The sequence below is a fragment of the Acanthopagrus latus genome, chromosome 21, assembly GCF_904848185.1.
Source record: "Acanthopagrus latus isolate v.2019 chromosome 21, fAcaLat1.1, whole genome shotgun sequence".
Taxonomy (NCBI): Eukaryota; Metazoa; Chordata; class Actinopteri; order Spariformes; family Sparidae; genus Acanthopagrus; species Acanthopagrus latus.
In genome coordinates, this window is record NC_051059.1 from 1627150 (window position 1) to 1654414 (window position 27265).

Here is a 27265-nt window from a genome sequence, read left to right on the forward strand (position 1 = left end):
GAAAAACAAAATAACCCAAATGCATAAGGCTGGGTTTCTTCTCATTTATTTTCAACAGACAGCAGTACAGATACACTTTGTTCTACTGAGTTAAGACATTAGAAATATTAAAAAAATGAATAGAAAAAAATGTAAGTGAAAAGGAAAAAAGAAGAAAAGAAAAGGAAACACATAGTTACAGATTATAGAGGTTGTGTACCTAACTGATTGGAAAGCCACAGTAAGCAGTAATGTGTTACGCCCTGATGTAAATGCGCTGACTGTTTCAGACCTCATTGAGAAAGTCTGTGCACAGGTGTGGAGCCTGAAAACATAAAGCTGCTTCATTTTCTTTGTTAATGCATTAAGCAGTAAACAGTGACCATCATTTCCATGCAGGGCTGAGGCTGATTATAAACAGTTTGATTTCTTGCCTCACTCTAGCGACACATCTGTGTTTCCACTCATATTTATCTGTGAAACAACAGTTTGTCACAGCCTCCCCTCCTGATCCGCCACACACTCTCAAACTTTCCTTCACAGCTGATTTGAAGCAGGCGGCAGGTGGGTCCTCTACCTCAGCTGTCTCTTGTGTGCGTACCACATCACAGTATCATCCTCTCTGTCCTCTGCTGCTTTTCTTGTATAACGGCATTTAGAAGGCACATCACTGACACTTCCTGGATTGGTGTGTGGAGCAGAACGGTTGTGCTTTTGTCCACGTACATGTGCGTTCGCCTTGTGTGACGAATACATGTACTCCAACACCCCTATCATATATCATTTATATTGTTTATAAAAGATGATCAGTGTGTTTTTTTTTTGTTTTGTTTTGTTTGTTTGATAGATACCCTCATTCAAAATCTCCCTGCAGATTGTGAGGTGGTCACAAAGCTCAATGCCACTTCTTTCTTGTCATCAAAAGAAAGCGATTAGAGCCTTCACCTCCGGTGTCTGTTACCTATAACCAGGCTTTAGACACACTTTGAATTTTTCTGAACATTCGATCAAAACATACAACACATTACAAGGTATAATTAAAAGTACAACGGAGGGTTTCACACAGTGAATCTTCTTGTGTCTTCACTGTGAGCTTCAGGGTGCTTCTTATCTCAATTCTGAGGACCCTGACACATCGTCATTGGCTCTATTTAAAAACACTTTATCCGTCATTTCAGTAAGTTTCTGCATTAGTGTGGTGGGGTGCCACTTCAGAAGGGATCCAGGAGAAGAAGAAAAAGACTAACAAGAATGGCTGATGCAGTGGGCTGGATAACAGGATTTCAATGCACCTGACTGGATTTTCCCAGAATTCTGTGCAGTTCCGGCGACATGAGGAAAGGTTTTTCTGAACTACCATCATTCCTCTCCAAGTCATCACCTAGTTGGATCAATGAATGGATGGATGGATGGATGGATAAACAGGAAGTATAGGAGGAGAAGCAGGTGTGGATGAATGATGGATAGATGGATTATAGGAAATAGGTGCAATGATGAATGAAAAGCAGATGAGAAGCAGAACAACAGAAAAGCAGGGTGGTTGTGCATGAAATAGAGACAAAAAGACAGAAGAGGTTAGTTAGTGATGTTAAAGATCCACATGCAAAAAGAGATCACATTAGAGTTCCACTATTATTTTTTCTGTAACAGAGTTTTGACCTGTCTGAAACAAAATCAGTAATGTATAGAAAAGAACAATTAATACATGCTGTTGGATGGATGATTTTATGTATGCTGTAACAAAACCTTGTGTTAGGCCATTTAAACCCACTGTCATTTTCAGGAGGTTAGGGTTAGGGTTAGGGACACATTAAAGACAAATGCAAATCTGTACATCAGTGGTGCTAGACATTCTAACAGGTTGAAACTGTCTGTTATTGTTATCGTATGTCCCCAGTTTTTACATGGTGAATGAGTGTATCAGAGGGGAGTGTGAGTGTTCCAAGGACTTGTCTATCATGTTGATGGTACACTCAGAGTAATGTTCTCTGTGGAAGTCTCTCAAATGTCGAACTTTCCTAGTCCAGTCATAGACACTTTCCAAAAACCCCCCAAATCAAAAAAATTGTTGCAAATTCTGTCAAATTAATAGGACCTTGCAAAATCCTAAAGCTGTGCTCCAAACACCTTTTAAATTCTGAGTTTCGGCACTTAGTGACATGTGTATTCTAAACCACACCAATCTCTTTTTTTTTTTACTGGATTGTGTTAACATTTGTCCTGATCATCCAGGAGACCCTGAGGAAACATGTTTTCACTTAAACTGTTAATAAATTAATACAAATTAATAACATAAAGTCTCATTTATTTATTTATTTTACCAGAATGAATGATCTGTCATTTTTAAAAATTCATATCTCCACTAGTTTTCACTGTATGCAACCAAACTCTGGTTCTGTGATATATTAAAGTATTTCTGTCACATCTAGAATATCCTGAATAAAACCCCACAGTGCCACAGGTTTTGCTTACTATGGCTTCAGAGCTGAGGATTATTTTAATATCCTTATAAGTTTTGTGTGTGAAAATGTGGATATTCATTGGAGATTATATATATAGTACTTGTTATATCATTGTTATCATAGTTCATTTGTAATTTTCTTAAATTAGGTTAGTTCATACTTTTCACTGGCTTCAGTAGATATTTGTACTGTGTTGACTGGTAGAGGTTTTCTGCATACCAGATGATGTCTGCCACCCCTCCCAAACCTGTTTCAGGTGGGTTTATCATATTATCATCCCTGCATTGCTTTCAATGCTACTCGTTTCACGTTGTGAAATACAGTTAAAGAAGGCTCTCAGTTATCCAGGTCATGGTTATTCTAAGCGCTGTATCATTTTTTGAAGATGTTTCATCTTTCATCCAAGAGGCTTCTTCAGACACCCAAGACTAATTCACAGTCTAAATACCACCTCTTTGCACTCAGATTATCCACCGTTAGCAAAATGGACTTGGACAAGCCCTAAACACACTAGTTTAGGGCTTGTCCTATACACATTGGGGGGCCGAGAGACTAGATGTAAATTTTTAAAAGCTCCAAAGTTCACTATGCTATATGTTAAGAGTAATTGTCATTCTTACTCAGTACAAACTTTCCTCCTTCATTTCCTTGACCTCAAGGCATTCGTCGTCTAATGTATTTTAACCAACAAGCAAATTGAATTAAAAGAAATTAGAACATAATACTGGACTGTTGCCATTATGACAGGTGGAGGCTGGCTACATTTGTTCAGTTTAATTAGTGTGTTGTCAGTACAGTGTAGTGCACCCCATTGTACAATTAATCCGGCTGTACTTACAGAAGCAGAGGAAGAGTGTATCAACACATATGGCATAGACGTTGAAGAAGCCATGAGCAATCAGGTAGGCACCTATCACCACCGTCTGATGTGAAAAACACACAGGTTAAGCAGGACTACAAATGTTTACAGGTAGGAACCTAAGACATCATTTTTCTCAACAACGAATTCATCTGTATTCATCTTTTGCACCCCAACTACTGTCAAAATACACTGACGAGTTTTGCATTTTCCAGGGAATGTGTAAAATTCCTAGAAGTGCTGAAAAGCGTATTTGTTCAGAGGCGCACGGGTCGGTGACTTGACACCACAAATATCCACATTTTATTTTCAATTCAAGCGAGGAGCAGAGAGCAGCATGGAAAGAGGCCATCCCTTTTTTTTTGTATATTATCATTTTATTCATGTATGACATTTCGTCATGGAATTCACTTCTGAGAAATTTCGAGGTGAGAAGTGAACTGCAGATTATGGACACTGGAGTATGTGCTCAAAGTTTAGAAGCTCCATAAGCACAGGCAGAGCAACCTACTGGCTTTTATTATGAAAACGATGCAGCATTTTGTTAAAGCTGGAGGGAACGGAGGGATTTTTGAGACATGTACACAGGGAGTAACTGTGAAGTAGACAAGGTGAGATGAAATAAATGCATGGACAACCTTCTCCAGATCACAGAATGACAGAAATTACATCCTTTTTTATGTCTGCATCAGAGTGCAATAAAACGCCCGACTTTGTGTGCGTTGAGAATGAGGAGAGTGGAACGAGGAGGAGGTGATCATCAAATGTGAGTCCTGATATGGTCGGAAGCGATGTCTTGTTGTTGGGTGAAGATATTATTTACATTTCTGTATTTTCATGCCTTTGTCAGCTTCTTGATACATAATTTATAATCCCTGGCCAAAAATGGATTATATGAAGATTGAGGATGTTTCCCTGACAGAAGTTGTATGGAGCGTGTTATCCCCATCCAATCTTAAGACCAGAGTTTGTACTGTCAGATCCTGTAGGTTCAAATTAAACAATGTCTGGGGAATTGTGGTTTCATTGCTCAAATATTATTGTTTAATGTGCACAGTGCACAATGGGGCTAAAAGATTTTCATCGTGTATATGCATGCATTTACAGTGTTTATGTGTGTTTGTGTATCTGACCAGTAGAGGGACCCAGTAGTAGTTGAGATTGGGCACTTCCTCCTGGATAACAGGGATCTTGCTGGTAAAGAAGAAGAATGCAACCACACCTGGAAAACAAATATGCACACACACACACACACACAGACACACACACAGGGTGACACACTGTGCTGGTGTCTTTGTGTTATATTTGTCTGACACAGTGACACATTCACAGTGGCTTGTCTGCCATACATTGTCACTTACCAACTCCTCCTGCTATCAGCACTTTGCCCAGAAACAACAGAAAGTCCGTCACCCTGTCCAGGACGGCAACCCTACAGACACAGTCAGTAAGTTAAGCGTTGCTCCTCATCTAACACAGGGAGGTTCAGAACAGAGTTCCAGTGAGCTTCGGGAAGTCACAGCCAGGGTACCTTGCTTTGATTAGCTGATTAGTCTCTGTCACTCACACAGGGAATGTGTGTTCACAGGTAATAACTGTAATTGTCATTATCAAGCAAAAACGTATCGACTAAAAAAAAAATATATTTCTCAAGAGAGAATTAGTGGACACCTGAACGGTTCTGGAGAGTCTCCTTACCTGACTACATTCCTCATTATGAGGAAGACGGCTTCTCTGGCTGAGGTACAGAAGTTTTTACCATAGATCGCCACCTGGTGGAGAAGAGAAGCAACAGCTGAAGTTTGTTGGTGACACCATGAACAGTGGATAGGTGTTCATACTGTTATTATTTGGTTTCTGTGCCCTCCCTAATGTAAAGCTTCCTCTGGTCTCTTGAAAGGCACTATATAAAACCAAGATGTATGATTATTATTATTGATCATACACTGCCTTAATCAACTCACCATGATGTAAGCATTATGGTTCATGTAGCGTAGGAATTTCTCCAAACACCAGAAACAGCATTTCAGACAGTGCAGAATGAACCTGGACAGACTGTTGTCAACACCTACATGGATAAACAAGGGCAAGATTAGTATATTGATAATGGTAGCAATTGTAGTAATTTGTGTGTGTGTGTGTGTGTGTGTGTGTGTGTGTGTGTGTGTGTGTGTGTGTGTGTGTGTGTGTGTGTGTGTGTGTGTGTGTGTGTGTGTGTAAACCTTTTAGTTTCTGTTCCAGGTATTCCAGTATGATCCGGACCAGCTGGACAACTGAAAGAATTAGAGCTCCGAATGCCAAAGACCCTGTGTGATACCTGAGGACAGATGTATTACATTATTAACTTTGGAGGAAAGATCAAACAGGACCACACACTTCACACTTTGAAACATGCGTTCTGAACATGCCCTGACCTGATGGCCCTGCTGAATGATGAAAAGAGTGGACATGGTGGGATGTCCTGAGGCTTCCTCTTGGCCCAGTAGTAACTAGCAAATGTCCCAGCCAGGGTGCACTGCTCCAGGGCTAAGCTGAAGTTGACTAGCCAGAGGAAGACCAGGAGGTTGGACAGCTGCAGCAGGAAGAGGTAGCGGTGGTAGGGTGTCTCCCCACCATAGAAGGCGAAGAGACACTGAGAACCCTGACACAGCGCTAATTTGGAGACGTTGGTTCTGTTAAAGGTCTGACAGACACGTGAGGGGGGAGAACAATGGACAGTTATTTACTCTGTCTTCAAGTAGGTTTGTACAATTTCTGAAATATCAATTTTATTTATTCAATTATGATTATTTGAATACAGTATGTTTACATTTTTAAATAAACTGGTCCAACGTTTTAAGTGAAGGGGTCTGCATAAGACTGGCATGATACTGTCATCATTTATTATTTATTTGGACCAAACACAGGAACACAGTGTAAGTGTTTATTTTATTTCTGTTCAGTTTGAAGTGTGACTCATGTTGAGATAACAGAGTTATCATTCTGTGTGTATGCTTCTTTACTTATTGGCGTAAGGAGCAAACTTCCTGCTTGCATACATTTGAACTAAGAGTCTCGCCATATTTTAGATGTTGCTCCTTATAGAAGGCATTAAACATTATATGACCATTTTGAAAAGTTGGATGTGATAGTAAACATTCATGTAAAGTTGTGATCTGAAGCAGAAACAAGTCACAGACACCATTCACCCTGTTACAAGACACTGTCCCATCAAAATTTTAAAGTGGTTATTTTAGGTTTCAAAAACATACACAAATGTTGTTTTAAGTTGTGTCACACATTTATATTTATGTGTCTTTGTTCAGCTTTGTTGTCCTTATTCAGCTGTATGTATTTTTCTTTCTCTATTTTTATAGAAACATTTTATAGAAACAGTAAAATTTTATAGAAACAGTGTGTAACATTGAGAAAACTGGAGACAAAGTCCTCTTGTATGTGTACGCATACTTTGCCTATAGAGCTAAGTACAATTCAAATCTATTAAAGACCTTTGCTAACTTCGAACAAATGCTGTTAGACTGTTAGTGGGCCTAAAAGACCAAAAACATTCAGTACAGAAAAATAAATTAGGTTGGTTTATAATGTACTGTACCTCAGGTTTGCAAGTACTGTTTGCGTAGGGGCAGCTCACATCAGGCGACACGACTTTGTAGATGGGATTACCTGAGGATGCTAGGTGACTGATTCACAGTGCTGGTTAAAGACACATCTTACAAGCTGCTTTGAGAGGTAATGAAATAGAAAATCAACCTGCCATACTTTGGATACTTAAGAGTTTCAGAAATGATCATTTTGACATCTTGTGAACTCTTCGATGAATCTCTCAGCTCTGAACTATCAAAAGTCAACATAAAACTCTTTGTTTTTCTGTTTACTCTGAAGGATACATAGCCGTCATCAGCCAGTAGGAGATGCAAACAGTCAACAAGAGAAATGTGACGATTGGAAAGAATAGCGTGGACATCATGTGACCGATGGCTCTGCAACAACAAAGAAATCATAAGCCCTGAACATCAACCCATGGGCTGTATTCATTGTGGGTTGTTAAATCAGTGAAGGGGCGGCTGTAGCTCAGGAGGTAGAGCAGGTCGTCTGCTTATCGAATCGCTTGATTATCGCATGTTGAAGTATCCTTGAGCAGAAAACTGAACCCCACAATTGCTCCTGATGAGCTGCTGGCACCTTGTATGGCAGCCTCTGCCATCAGTGTATGAATGTGTGTGTAAATGGGTGAATGTGACTAGTTCAGACATAATAATCATCAACATAATGATACAGACATCTGCATCATAGTGACAAATATAGTGCTACATCATAGTGATACATATGCATGACAGAGATACATACGTATCACTATCACTATTTAGAATTACAGACTACACAGGTAATCAAAATTGATTCTTTTTTTTATCATCCTTTGATGTCATGCTTCGCTCAAATGCTGATATCAAGAGAATAATGTTGTACAATATTATTGAGTGCGATGGTATTATCTTCCCTGAACCAACACTAATCTTTTTTTCAGAAACGAGACAAACTAGTCATAGTTATCTTCCACCAAACACCCAACAATCAAGGGTCCAAAACCCAAGGGGCGCTGGTTGCTGTGTAACAACCTTTTCCCACTGGCTGATGACACACCAGCTTTTAACAAGAAAATCGTTTCACCCTCTGTAGAGTGCTGTGTTAATGTACTGCTCATGCAAACTGCACGTGTCCTACTGCAGCTTCACATTCAAAGCATTCAATGCTGTAACACCAGCTGATTTTTATTATAAAGTGGGCTACTGACAACAAATGTGTTCCGTGAGATCCAGTTGAAGGTGTACATTTGATCAAACTTCTGTCAAGGATAAAAGTAAGCAGGTACTAGCAGTGACCAGGTGGTGTCATGGTGGCTTCAGGGCACAAAGACCTCAGTACAGAGACTCACTTCATTTTTGTTGAATCTCTTTTTACAGATAAGAGATAACTTTGCATTAAGTTTTAAACCTGTTCCTTTCTATTTATTTCCACATCATCTTAATGGTGATTTCATTATGCCACTAATTACTAACTAACAACTGAATAATGACAAATTAAAGAAATGTCCTTTCTATCAGTGCTTGCAGCGATCAGTGTTCAGTGATCTGCCCCAAAACTTGTGTGGATTGTGTGTTCACACACACCGCGGCTCCTGCCCGCCCTATCTGTCTACATGGAGTTTGACTTTGATAACTATTAATAAATATGTTGAGTTGTTTTTCCTTTACCCCACTGATAGAGCAAGAAAGAAGGAGAGGAAACGAGAGTGAGTAAGGGAAAGAAAGTATTGGATGCTGAAAAGAAAAGCGAGAGGTAACACCATGCAGCAGCACACACATCCTGTGTGTCCAGCCTGTAAGCCTGATTTCTAGATAGATAGATATAGATATAGATATATATCATTTAACACATTATAAAGCCCTGCTAATCACTTAGAAGAGAGAGTCATGGAGTTTACATGAAAATGAGTTGAAATCCCTTGAAATATGGCCTGACGTCCCTCCCATATCAACTGTCCATCATCTTTTTAGCTGCTGATCAATGGGAAAGCGGTGAATTGATGATGATTTATTAGTTTCTATATACGTCTTGCACCCTGGAGCACAGCGGTACAACACCATGCTTTTGATATTAACATTTGAGCTTTCCACCCTGAGCGTAACATCAGAGTAAAATGGCCGCCGTGTGAATATGGTCTACTGTACAGTATAGATTTTGTTTGTTGTTTTTTTTTGTTAATCCCATCATTCCCATTCACACAACTTGCAATTTCGATCCCGGTGCCTAGAGTTCATACTTGCTGGCCTCTCTGAGCAGAGCGATAGCCACTCGGACTCTTCTCCTTAAGAAGATCAACATCAGCAGGATGGAAACTTCTGTCACTCCCAGAGACACCACTGACAAACACAAACAAGACTTTATGCTGTATATATTTTCAGGGCCAAGATTGTTGCGCACATACTCTTAAAAACATTACCTCGCACTAGCACTGAACTGCTTTATTCATGATGCATGATGATTCATGATGAATAAAGCAGACCAGTGAAGGATTCAATAATTAGCACATCCTCTGAATAGTCTGAAGCTGATGTAAAATAATTAGATGACTGGTATAATAAATTGACTTCATTAAAACAAGAAATGGTTAACAGGGCGATATGATGTTACTCTTAACTTTCTAAATGTTACAGAGGTCTTAACTGAAGAACACTGGCACTAAACATCTAAAAGTAACAATCTGGATTCTCATGATTTCCTGTGAGTTTTTCCAGAACAGACTTACAAAATATGATCCATGTCTGTGTGAGTTGTAAATAGACCTGCAGGTCAGTCTGCAAGCTGACTTCTACAATGGTGACGTCAGAGCCTGGCTTGTGTCTGAGCTGGGACAACTTCATGGAGCAGTACCACATACCTGCACACACAAACATACAAATATGCATTCAATGTGGAATTTGAAGTCAAATTAACAGGAGGTTACAGAACTGCCTCTCGCAGTGTTTCTTTTCAAGTCACGTCTCTGCTGTTAAGTCCACAGCACCTTAATGCAGGACATTAGAATGATAGAATGATGACTACACACACCATATGCCAGCAGCAGTATGACAGTGATGATGGTAGTCCACAGCAGCAACCCAGCTGTGAACCTCAACAGCAGGATGAAGACCAGACTAACAGCCAGCGATAACAGCAGCCCCCTGTAACACATGCATGGACACGAGGCACAGATAAAAAGATCAAGTGAGAATATGATGCTGTCTGTGTAACAAAGCAGTTATTAAAGGATAATGGTGAATGCTACAGGTGGGTGAATTTTTTTACTGACAACAGTAACTAGCAACTTTAACTGTAAGATAATAAGTGCAGTGAATTAAAAAGTACAAAAGTGGAGTTGAGTGGAACAAGTAGCAGTAAATTACATTGGAATGCTCAAGTAATGTGCAAGTCTCGACCATAACCTACAAATTGTACTCAAGTACATGTTCTTAGTTGCATTCCACCACCGCTCCTCTTTTAAACCCCATTCATTCTCAAGCAGGCTATGACACTAATGTTTGCGTCTCTGTTCCACTTCAAAACCATTTCTTTAGTGAATTTAACCCCAATCAGTGAACAGTGTTTCTTGATAATCAACACATGTCATCTTTAGCGATATATTCACTGTTAACATGCAGCATTAACAAGTTTGATAAGCTTGTTGCCACAAAGAGTAGAAGATGGGACGTACTTGTTTCACCTTCCAGCATCGTCACTCACTAATGAGGTAACCAACGAGCGTAAAATTATCGCCGAACAGATTCAAAAGTGTCTGCCCAGCTGCAGGAACCTGCTCTGACATTTACCTTTCAGTCTGCTATGTTACTGACTGTACTGACAAACTAAAGCTGGCTAGTTGCTACCTCACTAGAATTAGCAAGCGTGATGACTTGATGGCTGTCAGGGACAGGGTAAGGTTATACTGAAAATGGGAAGTGATGAGCTCGTCATTTACTGGCTTTTCAGTATGAAGGCCTATCTCACTCACAAAACAGTAAGCAAGTTGATACTCCTCTCACTTCACTCAGTACTACTGTCTGATCAGCTGTGAAGCACTATGCTACATGTGCTGCTGAGTCTGAGAAACAACCAGTCATGCTCACATTTACACCAACAAGAAATTTAGAGTGACCCATAAACCTCATTTGCATGTCTTCGAGCTGTGGGAGGAAGCTGGAGTTGTCACATATTTTACTGTGAATGTTATTCAGAGAGAAGACGATTTCTTGTCACTGTTACTCTTTTTCTCTGTGTGTTGTTTAGTTACATGAGTATCCAGGTCCATGATTTGGCATAATCTTCCACTATTTTCATGCCCAGTTGCTTAGTGTCCACAAGTTCTGTCACATCCCTGCATAAAGGAGAGAGAAGTCAGTGTCACTATGCAAAGAAAAGTTTGGACTTTGACTTTAGATTAGAAGGATTCTGAACAGACAGAGGAGACAGAGACTGGTCCCATCAATGTTACATCAACGACAAACACAAAAGACAGGGTACAGATAAATGCCGTTTTTTTTTAAGATTCATGTTCATCAGCTAGACACTTCATTATACAATTTGCATTATTTTTGTCTTGATAAGATATTTCATGTTTCTTCAGCAAGTATCGGGTAAAAAAATCACACATACGTTTTTTTTTTCTATTGTCTAAACCCTGAAACTGTGTGCACTTATCCATAATCGCCTCCCTTCATTGCCTGACAAAGACTTTTTTTTGTCTAACAAGGTTTGCACATGAAGAACGTCTTAGTCTTTGCTGGTGATTTAGTCACAAGTGTTCTGGGTTTGGGGAGTTTCAACAATGCACAAAAGAAATACGAAAATAAACAATGACAGAAGAAGTTGCAGTACTTTGCAGGAAGTTGGAGTTCAGTATCGTTGTGTGCCATTTCTAGAGCATCTTTAAATCTGGTTCTGTTAGCTGTAGTCACAGTCCCATTCAGAGTGATGAAGTCTGGTAGACATCTCTGAAAAACTGTTATAGATACACACACATTCACACACACACACACACACACACACACACACACACACACACACACACACACACACACACGTGAACACATAAGTGAACGTTACGAGAGCTGATACTTTCCATTTAAGTTTAATTTCCTAACGTGTAACTATTTATAGGATCAATTTTTTAAAAAATGACACCTCCTCTCAAACAGAATTTACACCATGAGAGAAAAATATTTAGCTTATCAATGCAATCAATTATACAAGTAAAATCAAATCTATATGACAGAACAGATGGTCAAGTTATTTCATTGAATTAGGCACACACAAAATGTCACATTTTATGAAGTGGGGGTCCACTTTTAAATGTAAATGCTGTACATATATAATTAGTTGAAATTCTAATGAGAGAAGTTTCTAATCCTTACATGGTCTACTGGGCACAATCATGGAGGGACAGTCCTCATCTCGTAGAACCTGAGATAGTGGCTGGAGGAAACAGAGGAGAGACACGAGTGTTAGAATAGTGTGTGTGTGTGTGTGTGTGTGTGTGTGTGTGTGTGTGTGTGTGTGTGTGTGTGTGTGTGTGTGTGTGTGTGTGTGTCTTCTTTTGGTGTGAAGGTTAAAAGCAGGACTACATCATCGCTGAACACGCAGAGATTCTTGAGATCTGATATCATCGTGCTGCTGTTGTTCCTGAAACATCAGAAATAATGTTGCTCCAGGATTTTCATTGCATTACATTTTGTAATGTCATAGCTTTGCAACGCAGGGAAACAGACAATTAATGGGTACTTTGCACATATGCTTAGGTCATGACTGGCTACTTTCATTTCAATATAGCAGGAAAGTGAAGGTACCTCAAGTAAAAAGTAAAAACTAATTCTGTAATGACAAATAATGGATGTGGTACATATCACATTTATTATCAAGTGACATTGTTCAAGTCTTCTTTTCGTTGTTTTTAATATTGTGAAAAGTATCATACCATGGACTACAAATCATGATTATATGTTGCCTTGAGTTCTTGGCATGGTTACTTCCCTACTGTCCATCCACTTTAACTGCGTTTGAGCACCAAGCATCCGTCCTGTGCCCTGTCGGCTCTGATAATTCTTCAACTTCGTGTAAAAATAAAATAATGTAAAAAGTGAAAAGTATAACAATATTTTCCAAGTGGGATACAAACTCTGGTCTCCTGAGTGACAGTACAGCATTCAACCCGTTCAGCCACAACTGCACAATTGTTGCTTTTCCATAAATTGAAATTATGATTCCAGAGAAACATTAATCATAAGGAACGCTATCAAGAGTCGCAAAGATATGACATCAGAACAGCGTGATTAGCCAGTTTCAATGAGCGACATCAATCATGATGTCCAAGGAACAACACCAGCACAGCGATATCAGACAGGCCATATCCTCCATAAGTCTTGGCCGTGCCTTAAGATTCTTTCCATTCGAATTTAAAAAAGGATTCACTTTACTGTCATAATATTGTAGTACTGTAATTTGTGCTGTGCATTACTGGTTCTATTTGACCACAGCTTATCAAACCCCATAAAGTCCAGTAGTAATCCCTGTGCAGTTTGTTCATGTTTCTAAATAACTGGTGTGAAACATAAATCAGTTTTGGTACCTTGTCAAGGTTATTAAAGTCAGGCTTACAGAACTGTCTGTAATATTCCCAGTGGCTCTTGTTGAGTTTGTGTTGCAGCTGCATGTCAGCGTAGGTGGCAAACTTGTCCGGACACTTTGCCACACACATCTGAAAGGAAAATTATAATGATTAATTGCTAATTAATTAAAAGCTATTAGCCACTGCTATGGATATATGTTTTAAACAGATTCTCTATCAATGCCAATATACATACTGTCAGCTAGTAAACATCAAGCTGTCTTCAGTTACGTGAAGGGCACTTGACAATATGTGCGTGTTTGTTAATGTAAGGTATGATAAATTGACAAATTGAATTCAATTTGTGTTGTACTACAGTGTTTGAAGTGAAGAGTAGTTTAGTCCTCACTGTTCTTTATGTAATTCTCTTTAAACTAAATGATAAATCAGAATCACGTTGTGTTACTGCAGCACATGATTGGTTGTTAATAAAGTACCTGAGTTGTGGGGCACTGCAGGTTGATGAGTACAGCCGGGTTGGTACATTTCAGGATGTTGAAATAGAATAGGATGGGTTTCTTCCTGCAGAGAAGTGTTCAGTGTTAAATCAAACACATACACAGTGTGTCATCAACCCAAAGGTCATCAAGTCGGATAAACTGCAATATTTGCTTCTTTTTAAATTTTCTACATGTCCCATGTCTTTCGATAAACCCCCAGAGTGGGAGTAGAGATCGTTGCTTTATCTCAGAGTAGGGTAGAACCATATTAAAAGATAAGGTTAAGGTCGTTCTGAGCAAGAGAAAAAGCCTACATGGGAGTTTGATTCTGAGTCTGGTTTAATGTGATGTTTTATGATCTCCTACATGCTCTCTCTACTCTGGAACCCCACAGCAACCCCCTGTAGAGTGTAAAAGAAATCTATTGTTTGATTGATATCGGAGACTTACACATTGGAAGTTCCCTTCTGACCACAGAACTGGCCATAGCTGTCTGTTGGATAGAGCACTTTCTTGGAGTCTCCATGTAACCAGGCTGGCCAGACAGACAAACAGGCAGGTAGACAGAACAGATCATTTCACAGAGAAACATGAAGACTTGCTGGATCCATAGGATACTATCAATTAACTCGATTTAGACACAGTCAGTACAATAATATTATGTATCTGATATTGTTTTAATTTTGTAGGCGTAATAGTTATATATTCTATACACACAAAATTCTGTGCAAAATACCTCGCTATTTGTAGTTTCACTAAAAAAGGAAAACAATTATGATCCATCCAGTAACCATGGAGAAATCTACATCTCTCTCTCTGTATGATGAACTTCAGCCATCCATTATCCCAAAAACATTGCAAAGGAATTTAATTAGCAAAGGAATCTCATACATGTGATTTACTTGATTTTGTGGTCTGGAATTTGGCTCGTCTATGTAGTTATTAATATTACAGCTATAAAATGCATTTCCTGCTGATAATGCAGTGTGAATGCTGAAATGTCCATTGCTAGAAATGAAAAAAATTACAAACAAAAGTCTCTTCCCAAACAGGTGACGTCCAGTGCATGAGCATCATGGAGCAACCGAGTGGATCTGAACACTGGCCACTGTGGTGAAAACACAGCCTCTGCTCATACTACTAATTGAGCTACTAAATGTGTAATATTTTTAATATTTTAACCATTTAGTGTTGTCAAAATTGTAAAGAGACTGTGACACATTTTGACGTTTTTTCAGTGTTCCGAGTGTGTTTTTTCACCACTTGACAAGAAAAAACTCTGGCAAAGGCATAAAAATCTATCATTAATTGTTCATATTTACATATTTATATATTGAACATATTTAAAACCCTTCCGACACCACTGGAATTATTAGCCATGTGCTTTACCCACTCTGCCATGGAGCAGCAGTGGCAGCAGTAGTTTAGCAGTAGTAGTAGGGCAAGCATTATCGGTATAAAGGCTGTATTAGTATTAGTGGTAGTAGCAGTAGTCATAGTAAAAGTTGCAGTAGGTTAAAACACATATATCCATGTGGACTATGATTTGGACAACACAGGTTGTTCTGATCAACTTCACAAGAAATCTACATTCTGTTGGGTTAACACATATACCTGTGTTAGCCAAACAAATGTCAGAGTTCAAGGTTGTTTCTACCCAGAGCTGTTTCTTGCTATATGCGGACTATGCGGGTGCATAGGGCCCCCGCACCACTAGGGGGCCCCCTCAGGTTCGAAGTCCAGTCTCAATATCTGAGGACACTTTGAAGGGATACTGTACTGTACATTGCAATGTTTAATGTAAAACCAGATTATGAATTTCTGCATTAGTGTAACATAACTCAATTATATAGTATGAATATCTGCTTATGAACTATTTCATCATTATTATATTGCTAGTTAACCTAAGGAGTTTTGTTTTCAGGAGCAATTCTGAAATATTTTGGAGCTGCGGACCAGGAATCAGAATAGCTGCTTTCAGCACCACCGGACCAGGATGTTTAAGTTTAAAAATATTTTACAATTTAACATTTTTGCGGAACACTGCATCAGTTTCAATTACTGACCTATAGACGATCCCCATTGTTTACCTTGCATTATCATTTTCTATCAGTTCAACTTGCTTGGGTGGGTCAACTTAAGATGTTTGATTTTAATTTCAGAGAGGTTTTCATGACTCCGGCCTGTTTTCCTTATGAAATGTAATAGATTGTTGCATCTTTGTGGATCACTAATAGGGTTAGGAATCTATCCTTGACAAAATAGTGGCCCCAAACAGCATCTTGCACAGGCCCCCAGAAAGACTGAAACGGCCCTGTATCTAACAACACTACTGCCCATGGTGGGAATCAAACCTGGAAGCTCTTATACATCTTATATATGCAAAGATGCCTTGTTAGGCTAGATATGTAACAAGCTATTCTCAGGGCTCCATGGAGTACTTCACAAGGTTTGCTTACTAATAGCAGTTACCAAAATTATTAATGTAAATGTTTAATAATGGGACCAATAACCAAATAGGAAAATGCAGCCTGTAAAAATGCAAGGATGTTCACTTGCAAAATGCAAATATTTATTAAATATTTACAGTCAAGTAAATGAATCTGAGCACTGACTATCATGAGCAAAACTGACCAATAAACAATAATACGTCAACAAACAAACATCATGACAGCTACCACTACAGCAACAAAACAAAACCGTACACTTAAGCATCACCAAGTGTGTAGCATTTGTGTGTGTGTGTGTGTGTGTGTGTGTGTGTATACTCACCTACTATTCCCAGTGCCACATATAAGAGGATGACAGTGATGAAGATCAAACAACATAAGACGTCAGTGCAGCTTCTAAAGAGACAGAGAAGTAACAAGTTGTCCATGGGACTTTCAGTTGAGCTGAACTGATTGACTGTGACTGAGAACATTGTTTGTGTACACAGAGTTTACTAGAAGAAAAGAAAGTTTTTGAACAACTCACGTTAGTAGCTGTGTTTTCCACTCGCCGCCGTCTTGCCAGTCAAGAAGTGTCGATCTCCGAAAGAGTTCAGGTGGACCGCTACTGTCTTTCAGCAACAACTATCCAAGTGAGATCACGGGACTTTTCCAGCTTTTTATTCTAGTATTGTTTCTTATATCAGGCTCCTTTTGCAACTTCAAGGTCAATATTGTTTTTCGCTAACGACAAAACAGCAAATTAACCATGTATTTATATGGAACTAAGCTTTAGGAGGGGTCCATTGTAACTGTCCTCCATGTGCATTCGGAGAACGACACTTCTTGACTGGCAAAACGGCGGCAAGTGGAAAACACAACTACAAACGTGAGTTGTGGTACCATCTACAGAGCATCAGTGACATCAGTGAAGTGAGATGTCTGCACAGAGTCAAAAGATAATAAAAGACACCAGCCACCGAGACACAGTCTGTTCATCCTGCTGCCGTCTGACAACAGATACAGAAGTACCTGCTGCTGTACCACCTGACTACACAGCAGCTTCACTCCTCAGATTGTGAGACTCCCGAACTCATCCGCAACACCCACATCATTTTTCAAAATAGATGTAGCAGGAGTCAAACATTGTTTAGTTTTTTTACAATAAATGTATCTTGTAACTTTGTAACCTTGTATAAGTTATTCTATTTCATGTGCTGCTGTCAGTTCACCAGCGTACCAGCATACTTAAACTCGCACCTTTACAGCAACAGTGCAACAACATGGGCAGAGATAAGTGCATAGTCTGAGCTTAGTGCCTATTTGACACACACACTGACTCATGTTTGCCATCATTCCAATGCCAAACATTGCAACATATTACAAGAGAAAGCAATACATAACACAGCATTGCTCTATCTATACAGTAACTGAATGCATGACTGACTGCCATGCATCACTGTCACACAGAGGTCATCTTTAAATTTTATCTATTTGTTGGATTCTTGTCTATTTCATGGCAATATTCATATTTATTTACATATTTGTCAGATTCCTTTTGGAACTAAGCAACAAAGAATTTCCCTGTTTGTTGTATTCTGTGTGACATTATATGTGACGATAATAACTCAGGACAGACTACTACAGCATCCGTTCAAAGGCAATGAAGGAAGTATGGAGCTACCTTTTACGGACTGGACCTCTGAAGAATTTATCAAACTTCTGTGGTTCCCCTGGATGAAACAAAAAGAAATGTAAAGGGTTAATGTTTTCAGACAAAACATGGGGGGGGGGGACAAATAAATAAACTGTGATATGTAACGTTGTTCACAAATGTTCATGTAACGGTGGTAATTAATGATGTATTAGTACTGTAATACTACAATCATTATTACTTGTGATACAATATAATGATAACCATTATAAAAACTTGAGTTGGGAGAGGTAGATTGGAGTGAGAAGTTAGACCCTGTAAAGGATGATCAGCTCTGACCAATTCTGTGTTTACTTGATGTCAGATGGCGCTTTACCGTTCAGGAGACACACTGTGGTGAAACCATAGAAATAAACCACTATTTTGTTTGTATGAATTTGTAGATACATGGATAAGGGTGATTGCAGGTCTGTGCCCTACTCAGGACTCGGATTCTGGCTGTTCAATAAAACAATTTGATGTAAAACTTGTGTTTTAATGCCCGTCTTTGTCATCTGCGATGTGAAAACATCAGACTTCCACACATTTAGAGAAAGTGTGCATCCTGCTCACTGTTCAGTTATAAATTCCCAACACCACAGAGTGTCTCAGCTGCCGGCTGTGACAGGCTGTCAGAGCAGGGCCTAGGTGAGATTCTGTTTTGTTGCCCCAAAATTGCAGCTTCTCTCAACAATTAATGAACATCTGTGTTGTCAGTAAAATTTATTTTTTTTGCAAGAGTAAAAGGTGTATTTATTTCTCCTTTTTCTATTTTATTGCTAACTGTTCTCCTTGTGTATTTTTCAGGCTTCTGTTTTATCCTGCTGTTGTAAAGAACTGTGGTTTTGAAAATCAAACAATAACGAACGAAAAGAAAAACATATCAGGTTTTAATCATATTTAGTCAACCTCGTACTATTTCAAAATTTAGTTGACCAAAAGTCCAGGCAACCAAACTGTTGTTGAACCATTTCAGTACAGGCACGGTTTAGGGATCTTTTGAAAATGTTATAACCTGATTTTCTCAAAAGCTGTGACTCTGGCATTACACTATAAGGGTTTGAAAACAATGAATGATTTATTTATTTTTCTTGTCAAAATGTTTTAATGCAAAAACAAAAACATTTTACATTTAACATTTTCAAAATAAAAATAAGTCTAGGAAAAGGTTGATATCAATTCAAATATAATTTTGATTTAATTCTGATATTCTTTTGAATAAATTATTGATTTTGAATTTTTTCGGTTTTAGATTTTATGTTTTCAGATTCAGATCTTATTTTTGGGTGGTAAATGTGACTTAGTTTAATTTATGGAAGCCCTGAGGTGTTAGTGAGTTTTTTCCTGTTTTTTTGATCCGTTCTGACAGATGTTTAAGGTCTCTGACTCTTGTTAAAATCCATGTAGTATTTATCCCCAGCAGGTGAAAAAGTAAACACGGGAAGCAGAATACTGCACTTGCAAAACTACATCCAGTTAGCCAAGCCTTCCTGTCTTACCAATTCAGAGAGAGAGGCTCCTCTGGTGCACTGTACCTTTCTCATGTGTATGCTGTGTTAAATTCAGACCGGGCTTCTCAGGTCCAAGTTCTTTACTACAGAGTTTTTCCATTAAAGGCTCCTTTTGAAGGGGTTTAGCAAGAGAGATTTTACAGAATGTATGGGTAGCTGAAGCCCTCTGTGTTCTTGTTCGCCATCTTGATTTCCAACACTTGTTTCTGGTTGCCAGGATACTTAAACATAGGCTTGGGGTGATATTTCCACCGCCCCAAGCACGCTAACTGGCTAAATTAGCTGTTGCTATGTGTTTATTTGTCTCAGCAACCGTCTACGATTGGCTGAACTGCTGCAGTGCAATGAAATCAATTCTATTCTGTGCTATTGTATTCTATTCTCACTTCAGTGTCTTTTATATTCATGTAGGTAATCTGGTGCTGAGTGGGCAGTTATCGTACAACAAAACAAGCTGAGAGAGATGCACAGACCTGATGTCAGCTGATGGCATTAGTGACCAGTAATGCTCAGCTAATCTTTATCCTGCTGACCAAAATAACCACAGTCTGCTCACAACAAAGCACCCACACCTCTGTTAGCAGCTCTTATTGGTTCTTTTTACACTACTCATTGACCATCCACAGTATTCTGCAAAAAGTGCGAATCAGTATGAAACTAAAATAGTACTTTTGCAAAGTACAACTTTGGTTTTAGCTCATGCATTAAAGACATATTAACAACCGTCCGTATGGGAGCCTTAAGAGGGAACAATGCAACATATCATGTGTTATCTATTATCTGCATGTCTTGTCTACCTAGTTTTCAGCATACCTGGCCATTTCAATGAGGATATAGTATTTTAGCATTTCAAATCAAGTTAGATTAGATTGTGCATACTTTAAGAGAAAATGACAGCCCCTGCTGCTGGTTATGAGCGTTTGTGTAGGTTTGTTATTGACAACTCTACCTGTCACTCTCTCAGTTTACCACTGCAGTAACAGCCAGATCTGGAGCACCTGGACCCATAAAAATCCAGCCTCTAACTGTACTGGGTCTCTCTCTCTCTTTCTCTTATTGCCCAAACCACCACCTACACCCAACCATCTCTCCACACACCCATACCTACACTGATACCACTACTATTGCCATTTATAGTTTGATTAACAATAAATACGAGTCAGTTTATTGATGTTTTTCTTTTTTATTTATTTGTACATGTTTGGTATTGAGGTAATTCAAAAGAAATGGAAATCGACACGTTACTGATGATTACTTGACTATTTTAACTGGTAGCCTAATTTTTAAAGGAGCACTATGTAGATTAGGAGAAATAATTCAAATTCAGAATTTTAATAATTACAATATTAATTAGGTAATTATATGACTCTCTGTGTGAATAAACCAGCTGTTCTCAGAGAAAAATAAGGTCCTAGAACACTGTCTTAAGCTAGAAAGGCGGCAGGGTCCGCCACATATAAACAAAGTAAAACAGTATAAACTGTGTTGTCATTTAATGGCAATTTGTTTATTCAGTTTATTCAGTCATGGAAACAAAGAGTGTTTGTTTATTTAGTTTGAAAAACTCAGCCAATGAAGATCCTTCTCTGCTCATTAACATTTCTTCAACAAAAGTACAGAGTGCTCCTTTAAATGTCAGCGTAACCTAGAGTGAGCACCCATCATCTACACCAGGCAGTCAGAGCACAGAGTGTCTCAGGAGTTTAAAGTGTACGGACAACAACAAAGATATCGAATTTTATCCCACATGTAATGTTTTCCAAAGATATTAATCTGAGGCTGTTCCTTAAACATCTCCGTGGAGCTCAGTCACATCAGACTGCGGTCCTGACTGCCCAGTGTTTCTTCCCGCTGTTACATTCGCCCTACCTGTAGCAGGAAACAGTCTCAATTATTTTAAACATCCTCTTGCCAACTGTCAGCCGTCCACACCGCTCACGCTTCTTACCGTAGAAGGGGGCCGGCGGTGCGGCTCCGGCGGCTGCCTCGGTCTGAACGGCGGAGGACCTGCCCGCGATGTACCGGTGGGGCGCCATGGCACGCGGTGCTGCTTGTGGACGGCGGAAAGATGAATGAAGAGGCAGCTGACCGTGAGAGTCAGCGCCCCCGCGCACACACACACACACACACACACACACACACACACACACACCAATCCCACCCCCCAAACCGCGCGCGCTATCTCTGTTAATATCAATATCTGTGTTGAAGAGTGCAGTACCGTGGTGGTGCCAATTTCGTACAGAGTGCATTTCAAGTGGAAAGTACACGTAAGTCTGACTAAAAGTCCAGAACCAGGACTATAGGAATATTAATACAAATTCGTAAAAATACCCAAACAACAGCAACAAAGCAAATTCAGATTTCTCAAACCATAAGTAGAGGAAGCATTTAAAATGTGTGGGGTAATTTTACTTAACCATGTGTATGAAGACTGTTGGCCTGATGGCCTGTCTCATCTTGTCCTTCCAGTCCTGTCTGTTGATTTATTTGTTCTTCAGTACCTTAACAATCAAATTGCTGCTCGGTTGTGTGATTGCTGGACTTTTCACGACATGTTCCAAATCCTGGCAGTGGACTACAGCGCAGAGGCTTCCACGGACACTGGAGGAGGTGAAGGAGAAGGGCAGGGCTCAGATGGATCCTGCCGCTCCACTGAATAACGTCCACATGCACATGGTCGAGATGTCAGAGTCTCAAATGATCTCACTGCTGCTTTTGATTCTGTGGACCACTGCAGTGTGGGTGATAATCCCAGGCAGTAGGCAGGTATCTGTAGATCAGCTATGCAAACAATATTCAGTTACACATCTTGTGTAGGCCTTGAAATGTTTCAAAATAGAGAGTCTGTTCTACAAAATGGAACCTTTAACAAGCTGATCAAGATTAACTTGCTTGGACTTTCTTGTTAAGTGTTTATTATCATGTTGACTTTTGCTCTTTTAACATTTTAATGTATCGTCAATGTCTGCAAGTCATGTATGCTACTCTGCCTCGTATTTGAATGTTGTCTCTCATTGTAAAGCACTTTGTGACTGTCACATTGAATGTGAGTAATTCTGTATTTGGAATTTTCACAGAATGCAACAAAAACAATCAAAACAGACTGCCAAACAGGCAACAGACAGACAGTTTGAACTTTACCATGCCAGCTCACAAAATCCAGATCCAGCTGTTAAAGTTTCTCCAGAGGTCAGTGTTTGGGAAGAGGACATGATTGGTTATGATGCAGGACACTGACAGCAGCTGAAATAATGCAAAATAATAACTGCAAAGGAAATAATACCTTTATCCATCTTTTAACCCACATGTAAATCAAGTTAATCACAGTCTAAGTCCAAGTGTGGGCCTATTCACTCTAACTTTATACATGCACGTGTCTGAGCTGATGACACTTCAAACTGCATTATTTAAAAGACAAAAATAGTTTGTTTTTATCACAGTGGTGACTGATCACAGGTTTATCAATGCACACCACTGGAGGTCTGTGTGTTGGGCGACATTAAAAGAGCTGTGCACAAATTCATCTGACGTCTCTACCGCTGTTAAAGCCGCCTGACAGCTCTGCTGACAACAGTCTTCTGATGTCGCGTTATTCTGACGAGCACTTTTCTCCCGTCTTTGGCGGTTGTCGGTAGCTCCAATTTCCGTTAATTGATCACGTGAACACAGCATGCTGTAAGCACGCACGGCAGTACACAGGTTGAACAGTAGGTGTCGCCAACACACCATAGAACCCAATTACATTTGTATTGTCTGCGTCGGCCACACAGAACTGCGGCTGTTCTTTGACCAGGAAGTGTCAGTATCCTGCCTTGGATACATCACTTTCTCACAAGTGCAGCGTAACCACATTTAAAGGGTCACTGCCATAATGTGTGTACATCTCCCCATATTTTTTTACTAATGACCAGAAGTGTCGCATCTAAATCCACATGCCTCAAACCTCTATTTTCAAGATGAAAGCCATGTGTATAAATATATTGTCTAATATATTAAAATAATGTCATAAAAGTGATTTAATAAACTAAATGGAATTCTGTAAATAAGGACATCAACCCATGTGTCAGAATTGTTTTAATCTGTAATGTGTAGCTCCTCTAAAGAATCTGACTATGGTCACTTGAGAGTTATCTGCAGCCCCGACCAGAGCCCAGCCAAGAAAACTGATCAAATCTGAGCTGATGGTCCCTACTGACAGAACCTTCCTGTGGTCTGATTCCACAGTGGTTGTGAATAGCATGACACCAGTCTGTGTCATGAAGGTATAAAACCTTTGTAGTCAGCAGGATTGTAGAGATATCTGAACAAACCTCAGTCAGTGAAGGCTGGTTTGGACACAAAGAAAAGCTCAGTAGAAGATAGGAGGTAGGTAAGCCACTCAGAGATCTACCACACTGATGTCCAAATGTGCCATCCAAAGCAGTACAGCACCTGGACAAACCTGATGGACGCAACATGTCAAACAATGCAAAAATCAACTTGTCATCTAAATTCTGGTCCCACTGACGAATCAACGAATCTTCTTCCTCCCTTTTTGCATTTATTGGAGTGGCGTTAACCAGACTAATAGATTGTAAGCTGTCATAAATACAAGATATTGATAGGTGAGCCTGGTGAGAGTGAAAGTAACGCATCAAGACTAGTGCCCCCAAAAGTTCCAAAATTCTGCAGATGTTTCTTAATACATTCTCTTATTTACAAAAATCTGAAAAAGTTGTTCCTTGTTGATTTATACTTTACTGTAATTGTGTAAACAAGGTCAAAACAACCCAAATGTACAAATCTCCTATTGTGTTGATGCTTTCCAGAGTTTAAAAGGATTATGCAAAATGGATATTGTAAAATGTGATTTAATTTGTTTCCAAATGCACAGTGTACTGTGAATCACTCCATTCCAACTGTAAAGAGATTGTCCAATAGGGGAAGGAGACAGAAGGATGGCAGTTCGAGCTTCCAGTTCGAGTTTGGTGGCTCTTGCACTGTGATCTAGGCAGCATGTCATGATTCTAATACTTGAGGCCCAGTAATACGATAAGACATTTGGGAGCTCGAGTCATCCCTCTTTTTTAGATTTGCAAAGGTATTTCCTGCCAATTCTGTGAGTTGATACACTGGATACACTCATGTGAACCCCCAGTACTCCCCCAAATGAATGCATCTTAACTGTGCACTAGACCAGTACTCCAGATGTATGCATGTGCATTAGCAAAACTACAAATCAGAGGGATGATTTAAACACATGTAATTTAACTGTACAAATATAATCAAATTAGAGAAATAATATCCCGCCAGGCCACCTTGGTGGCACCTCGAACAGTTTGCAATGGGGGGGTTAGGACATACTACACCCCTTACAGGTTACATAAAATTGACAGCAACATTTCCTCCAGATGTCAGAGATGTAAAGTGAACAATGGTGATCTTATTCGCATGCTATGGAGTTGCCCAATGAGAGAAGAATTTATGAAACATGTCACTGAATTAACCTCAAGGGTAATAGGAAAACAAATTGAACAGGACCCAAAACTATGGATTCTGGGGGACACAAGCTCTATTAATGTGAACTACTACAGGAAATACTTTATTTTACTAAATTTACTCTGATGAACTGGAAATCTGAAAATTCACCATCAGTAAGACATTGGGTTAATGAGCTTGTGTCTTACTGCACACCTGAAACGATATTAAATAATGTGAGAGGGAAGCATGCAGCCTTTGGAGAAATCTGGGGCCCCTTCACAGACATTCTGCTTTCTCTGGACTTGGCTGACCGTGCTGGTGTGAGCCTTCCTGGACCGGCTTCAGATTAGCCCTCTGCAGGTTCATCTTCTATGACTTACTCACTGATGCATTTTTTGCGAGTAGTGTGTTGATTTATTCAGATATGAATGTGTTCAGATGGGTGTATGTATAAACTGTATATATAGACTGCGCAGATATATAAATGAAAGGAAACTGAGAACCATAGAAGGGAGGAGGGTGGGATGGGAAAAGTTTGTCTAATATTTCCGTTTTTGTTTTGTATTGATTTTATTTTCTTAGTTAAGTTAACTAAATTAAAAATCATCATCCTTGTACCATGTGTCTGTAAGGTTATACATTTGTGTATGTTCCTTTTGTAAAAAATGACTTTCAACGTATCAAACTGTAGATGCTTGCTATACACCATAAACATCTTGTAAGAGCTTCTGTTAATAAAAACAAATATTTAAAAACACCTGAACAGTAAAACGGTTATAATAGACCTAGTCTCTGTGAGAAACTTGTAATATTGTAATGACAGTGGGAGGAAGAGCGTATTTGTTGGGCTGAAGAGGCTCAGGCCACTTGAAAACAAATCAGACCAACAGGTGAATAAAAACAGTTCCCCATTCAGATAAAATTTCACCTGTGCATCAGTCCTTTTTCGTTGGAGTTGGACTTCGCATTGTCCGTGAGAGTTTGTTTGATCAGTCTGGTGCATTTTGTCCTTTATTGCAGTATATGGTTGTGGAGCGAAGTGTTGCTCGGCATAGCTTTGAGCCTCCTTTGGGTCGGTAAAGACACCTTCACTTTTCCATGCATTGTCATTAGTCTGAACAGGGTACACATGGCCAGGTCCATAGCTGACGTCTCATATTCCTTGTAGCATCTCTCTGACTTTGGTAAATGCGGCTCTCCTTTTGACCACTAAAAAGGGGGGGGGGGTCTGGAAAAATGTGTATTTTCAGTCCTTGGTATTCCAAGTGTTTCTTTGCTCCGGCCCTCAGCAGTATTTCCTTAGGAACATGATGGTAATGTAGCCTCAGTATAATGGGTCGCAATGAGGCTCCTGGTTCGGGGCGCTAATGACTGGTTCTATGTGTGCTGTCTATCAGTGGTTTTTCCTCCAAAGACAGCAATTCAGCTAGGAGTTAGGAGATGAAGTCTCTTCTCTCCTCTCCCCTTCTTTACCTTCAGGTATCCCCATGGTCCTGATATTGTTCCATCTAGATCAGGCTTCAAGATCCTCACATTTTACATCCAGTTGCTTTACCTCTGTTATAAAACCACTGTGGCCTTAAGTGTGGAAAGGGGGTGCATTTCTATAACTCCTTCAGGCTGGCATTGTGTGCGGCAAAGTGGTTTTTCAGTTCTGAAACAGACTTCTGAATGCTTTTATTGAAGGATGAAATCTCGTCCCTAATGGTAGCAGATATTTCAGCCATGCAGGTTTCTATGGTGGCACACAAATGTGACTTAATGGAGTTCCCCTCTGGGTTTGTTCATGGGTTCTCCCTCAATTCTGTTATCAGCATCTGGTGTTTCGTCCGGCCAATCCGAGGCTTTTAGGTTTGGTTCGATCATCTTGTTCTTTTTGCCTTTGCCTGGTTAAACCATTTGGAGGATCAAGTCTCAGTGAATTATATGATATTTAAATCAATCAGGAAGCAGTTCAAATTGACTTCATTTATCCCAAAAGTCTCAGAAATAATGGGAACAGAGGTTGGACGAGATCAGGCCTAGGCATGCCCTGACATGACGCCATTAGGAAAGCCACTGAAAAAAGGCGAGAAAATACACCAATAGAAAAATCTATGTGGGAGTGTTATAAGAAAAAAGGTGGAGACTCCTCGTAATCTCCGAGATTACAAAACCAGGAGCCTGAGAGCTCCAGTTCAGTGTGGTCCCAAGATTGGCTCGAGTTTATTGTTTCGGTCTGAGAGAACACA

General features: G+C 39.6%; 1 protein-coding gene across 7 annotated transcripts; it reads right to left on the reverse strand.

Annotated features, from left to right (window-relative positions):
* Positions 1-29: 29 nt before the first annotated feature.
* On the reverse strand, positions 30-23487 carry LOC119011899 (choline transporter-like protein 5-A). Of its 7 annotated transcripts, none has more exons than XM_037085349.1 (24): positions 22858-23487; positions 22716-22755; positions 21520-22355; positions 18052-18100; positions 16711-16784; positions 14389-14473; positions 13936-14020; positions 13460-13588; positions 12249-12309; positions 11713-11836; positions 11129-11212; positions 9910-10022; positions 9608-9739; positions 9122-9221; positions 7188-7280; positions 6893-6980; positions 5715-5983; positions 5523-5617; positions 5265-5368; positions 4999-5072; positions 4662-4732; positions 4434-4522; positions 3280-3364; positions 30-1360 (listed from the first exon to the last, which is right to left on the reverse strand). In XM_037085349.1, the coding sequence occupies exons 3-24, from the start codon at positions 21821-21823 to the stop codon at positions 1263-1265; spliced, it is 2406 nt and encodes an 801-aa protein (XP_036941244.1). In that variant the 5' UTR covers positions 21824-22355; positions 22716-22755; positions 22858-23487; the 3' UTR covers positions 30-1262. The 7 variants fall into 7 exon arrangements, with proteins under 7 accessions (XP_036941244.1, XP_036941247.1, XP_036941246.1 ...); XM_037085352.1 differs by having other exon boundaries at positions 21520-21618; positions 22076-22355; positions 22716-23487; XM_037085351.1 differs by having other exon boundaries at positions 21520-21618; positions 21992-22355; positions 22716-23487.
* Positions 23488-27265: the final 3778 nt, after the last annotated feature.

Bases quoted from the DNA above. Each gene is read 5' to 3' on its own strand.
- LOC119011899 (XM_037085350.1), bottom strand. From the start codon at position 21,823: ATGCACTCTGTACGAAATTGGCACCACCACGGTACTGCACTCTTCAAC. The intron at 6,981-7,187 runs GTATCCTTCAGA...ACTGTGAATCAG, and splicing joins TACTGGCTGATGACGGCTAT to TCACCTAGCATCCTCAGGTA. The intron at 5,073-5,264 runs GTGAGTTGATTA...CTTCTCCACCAG, and splicing joins ACCATAATGCTTACATCATG to GTGGCGATCTATGGTAAAAA.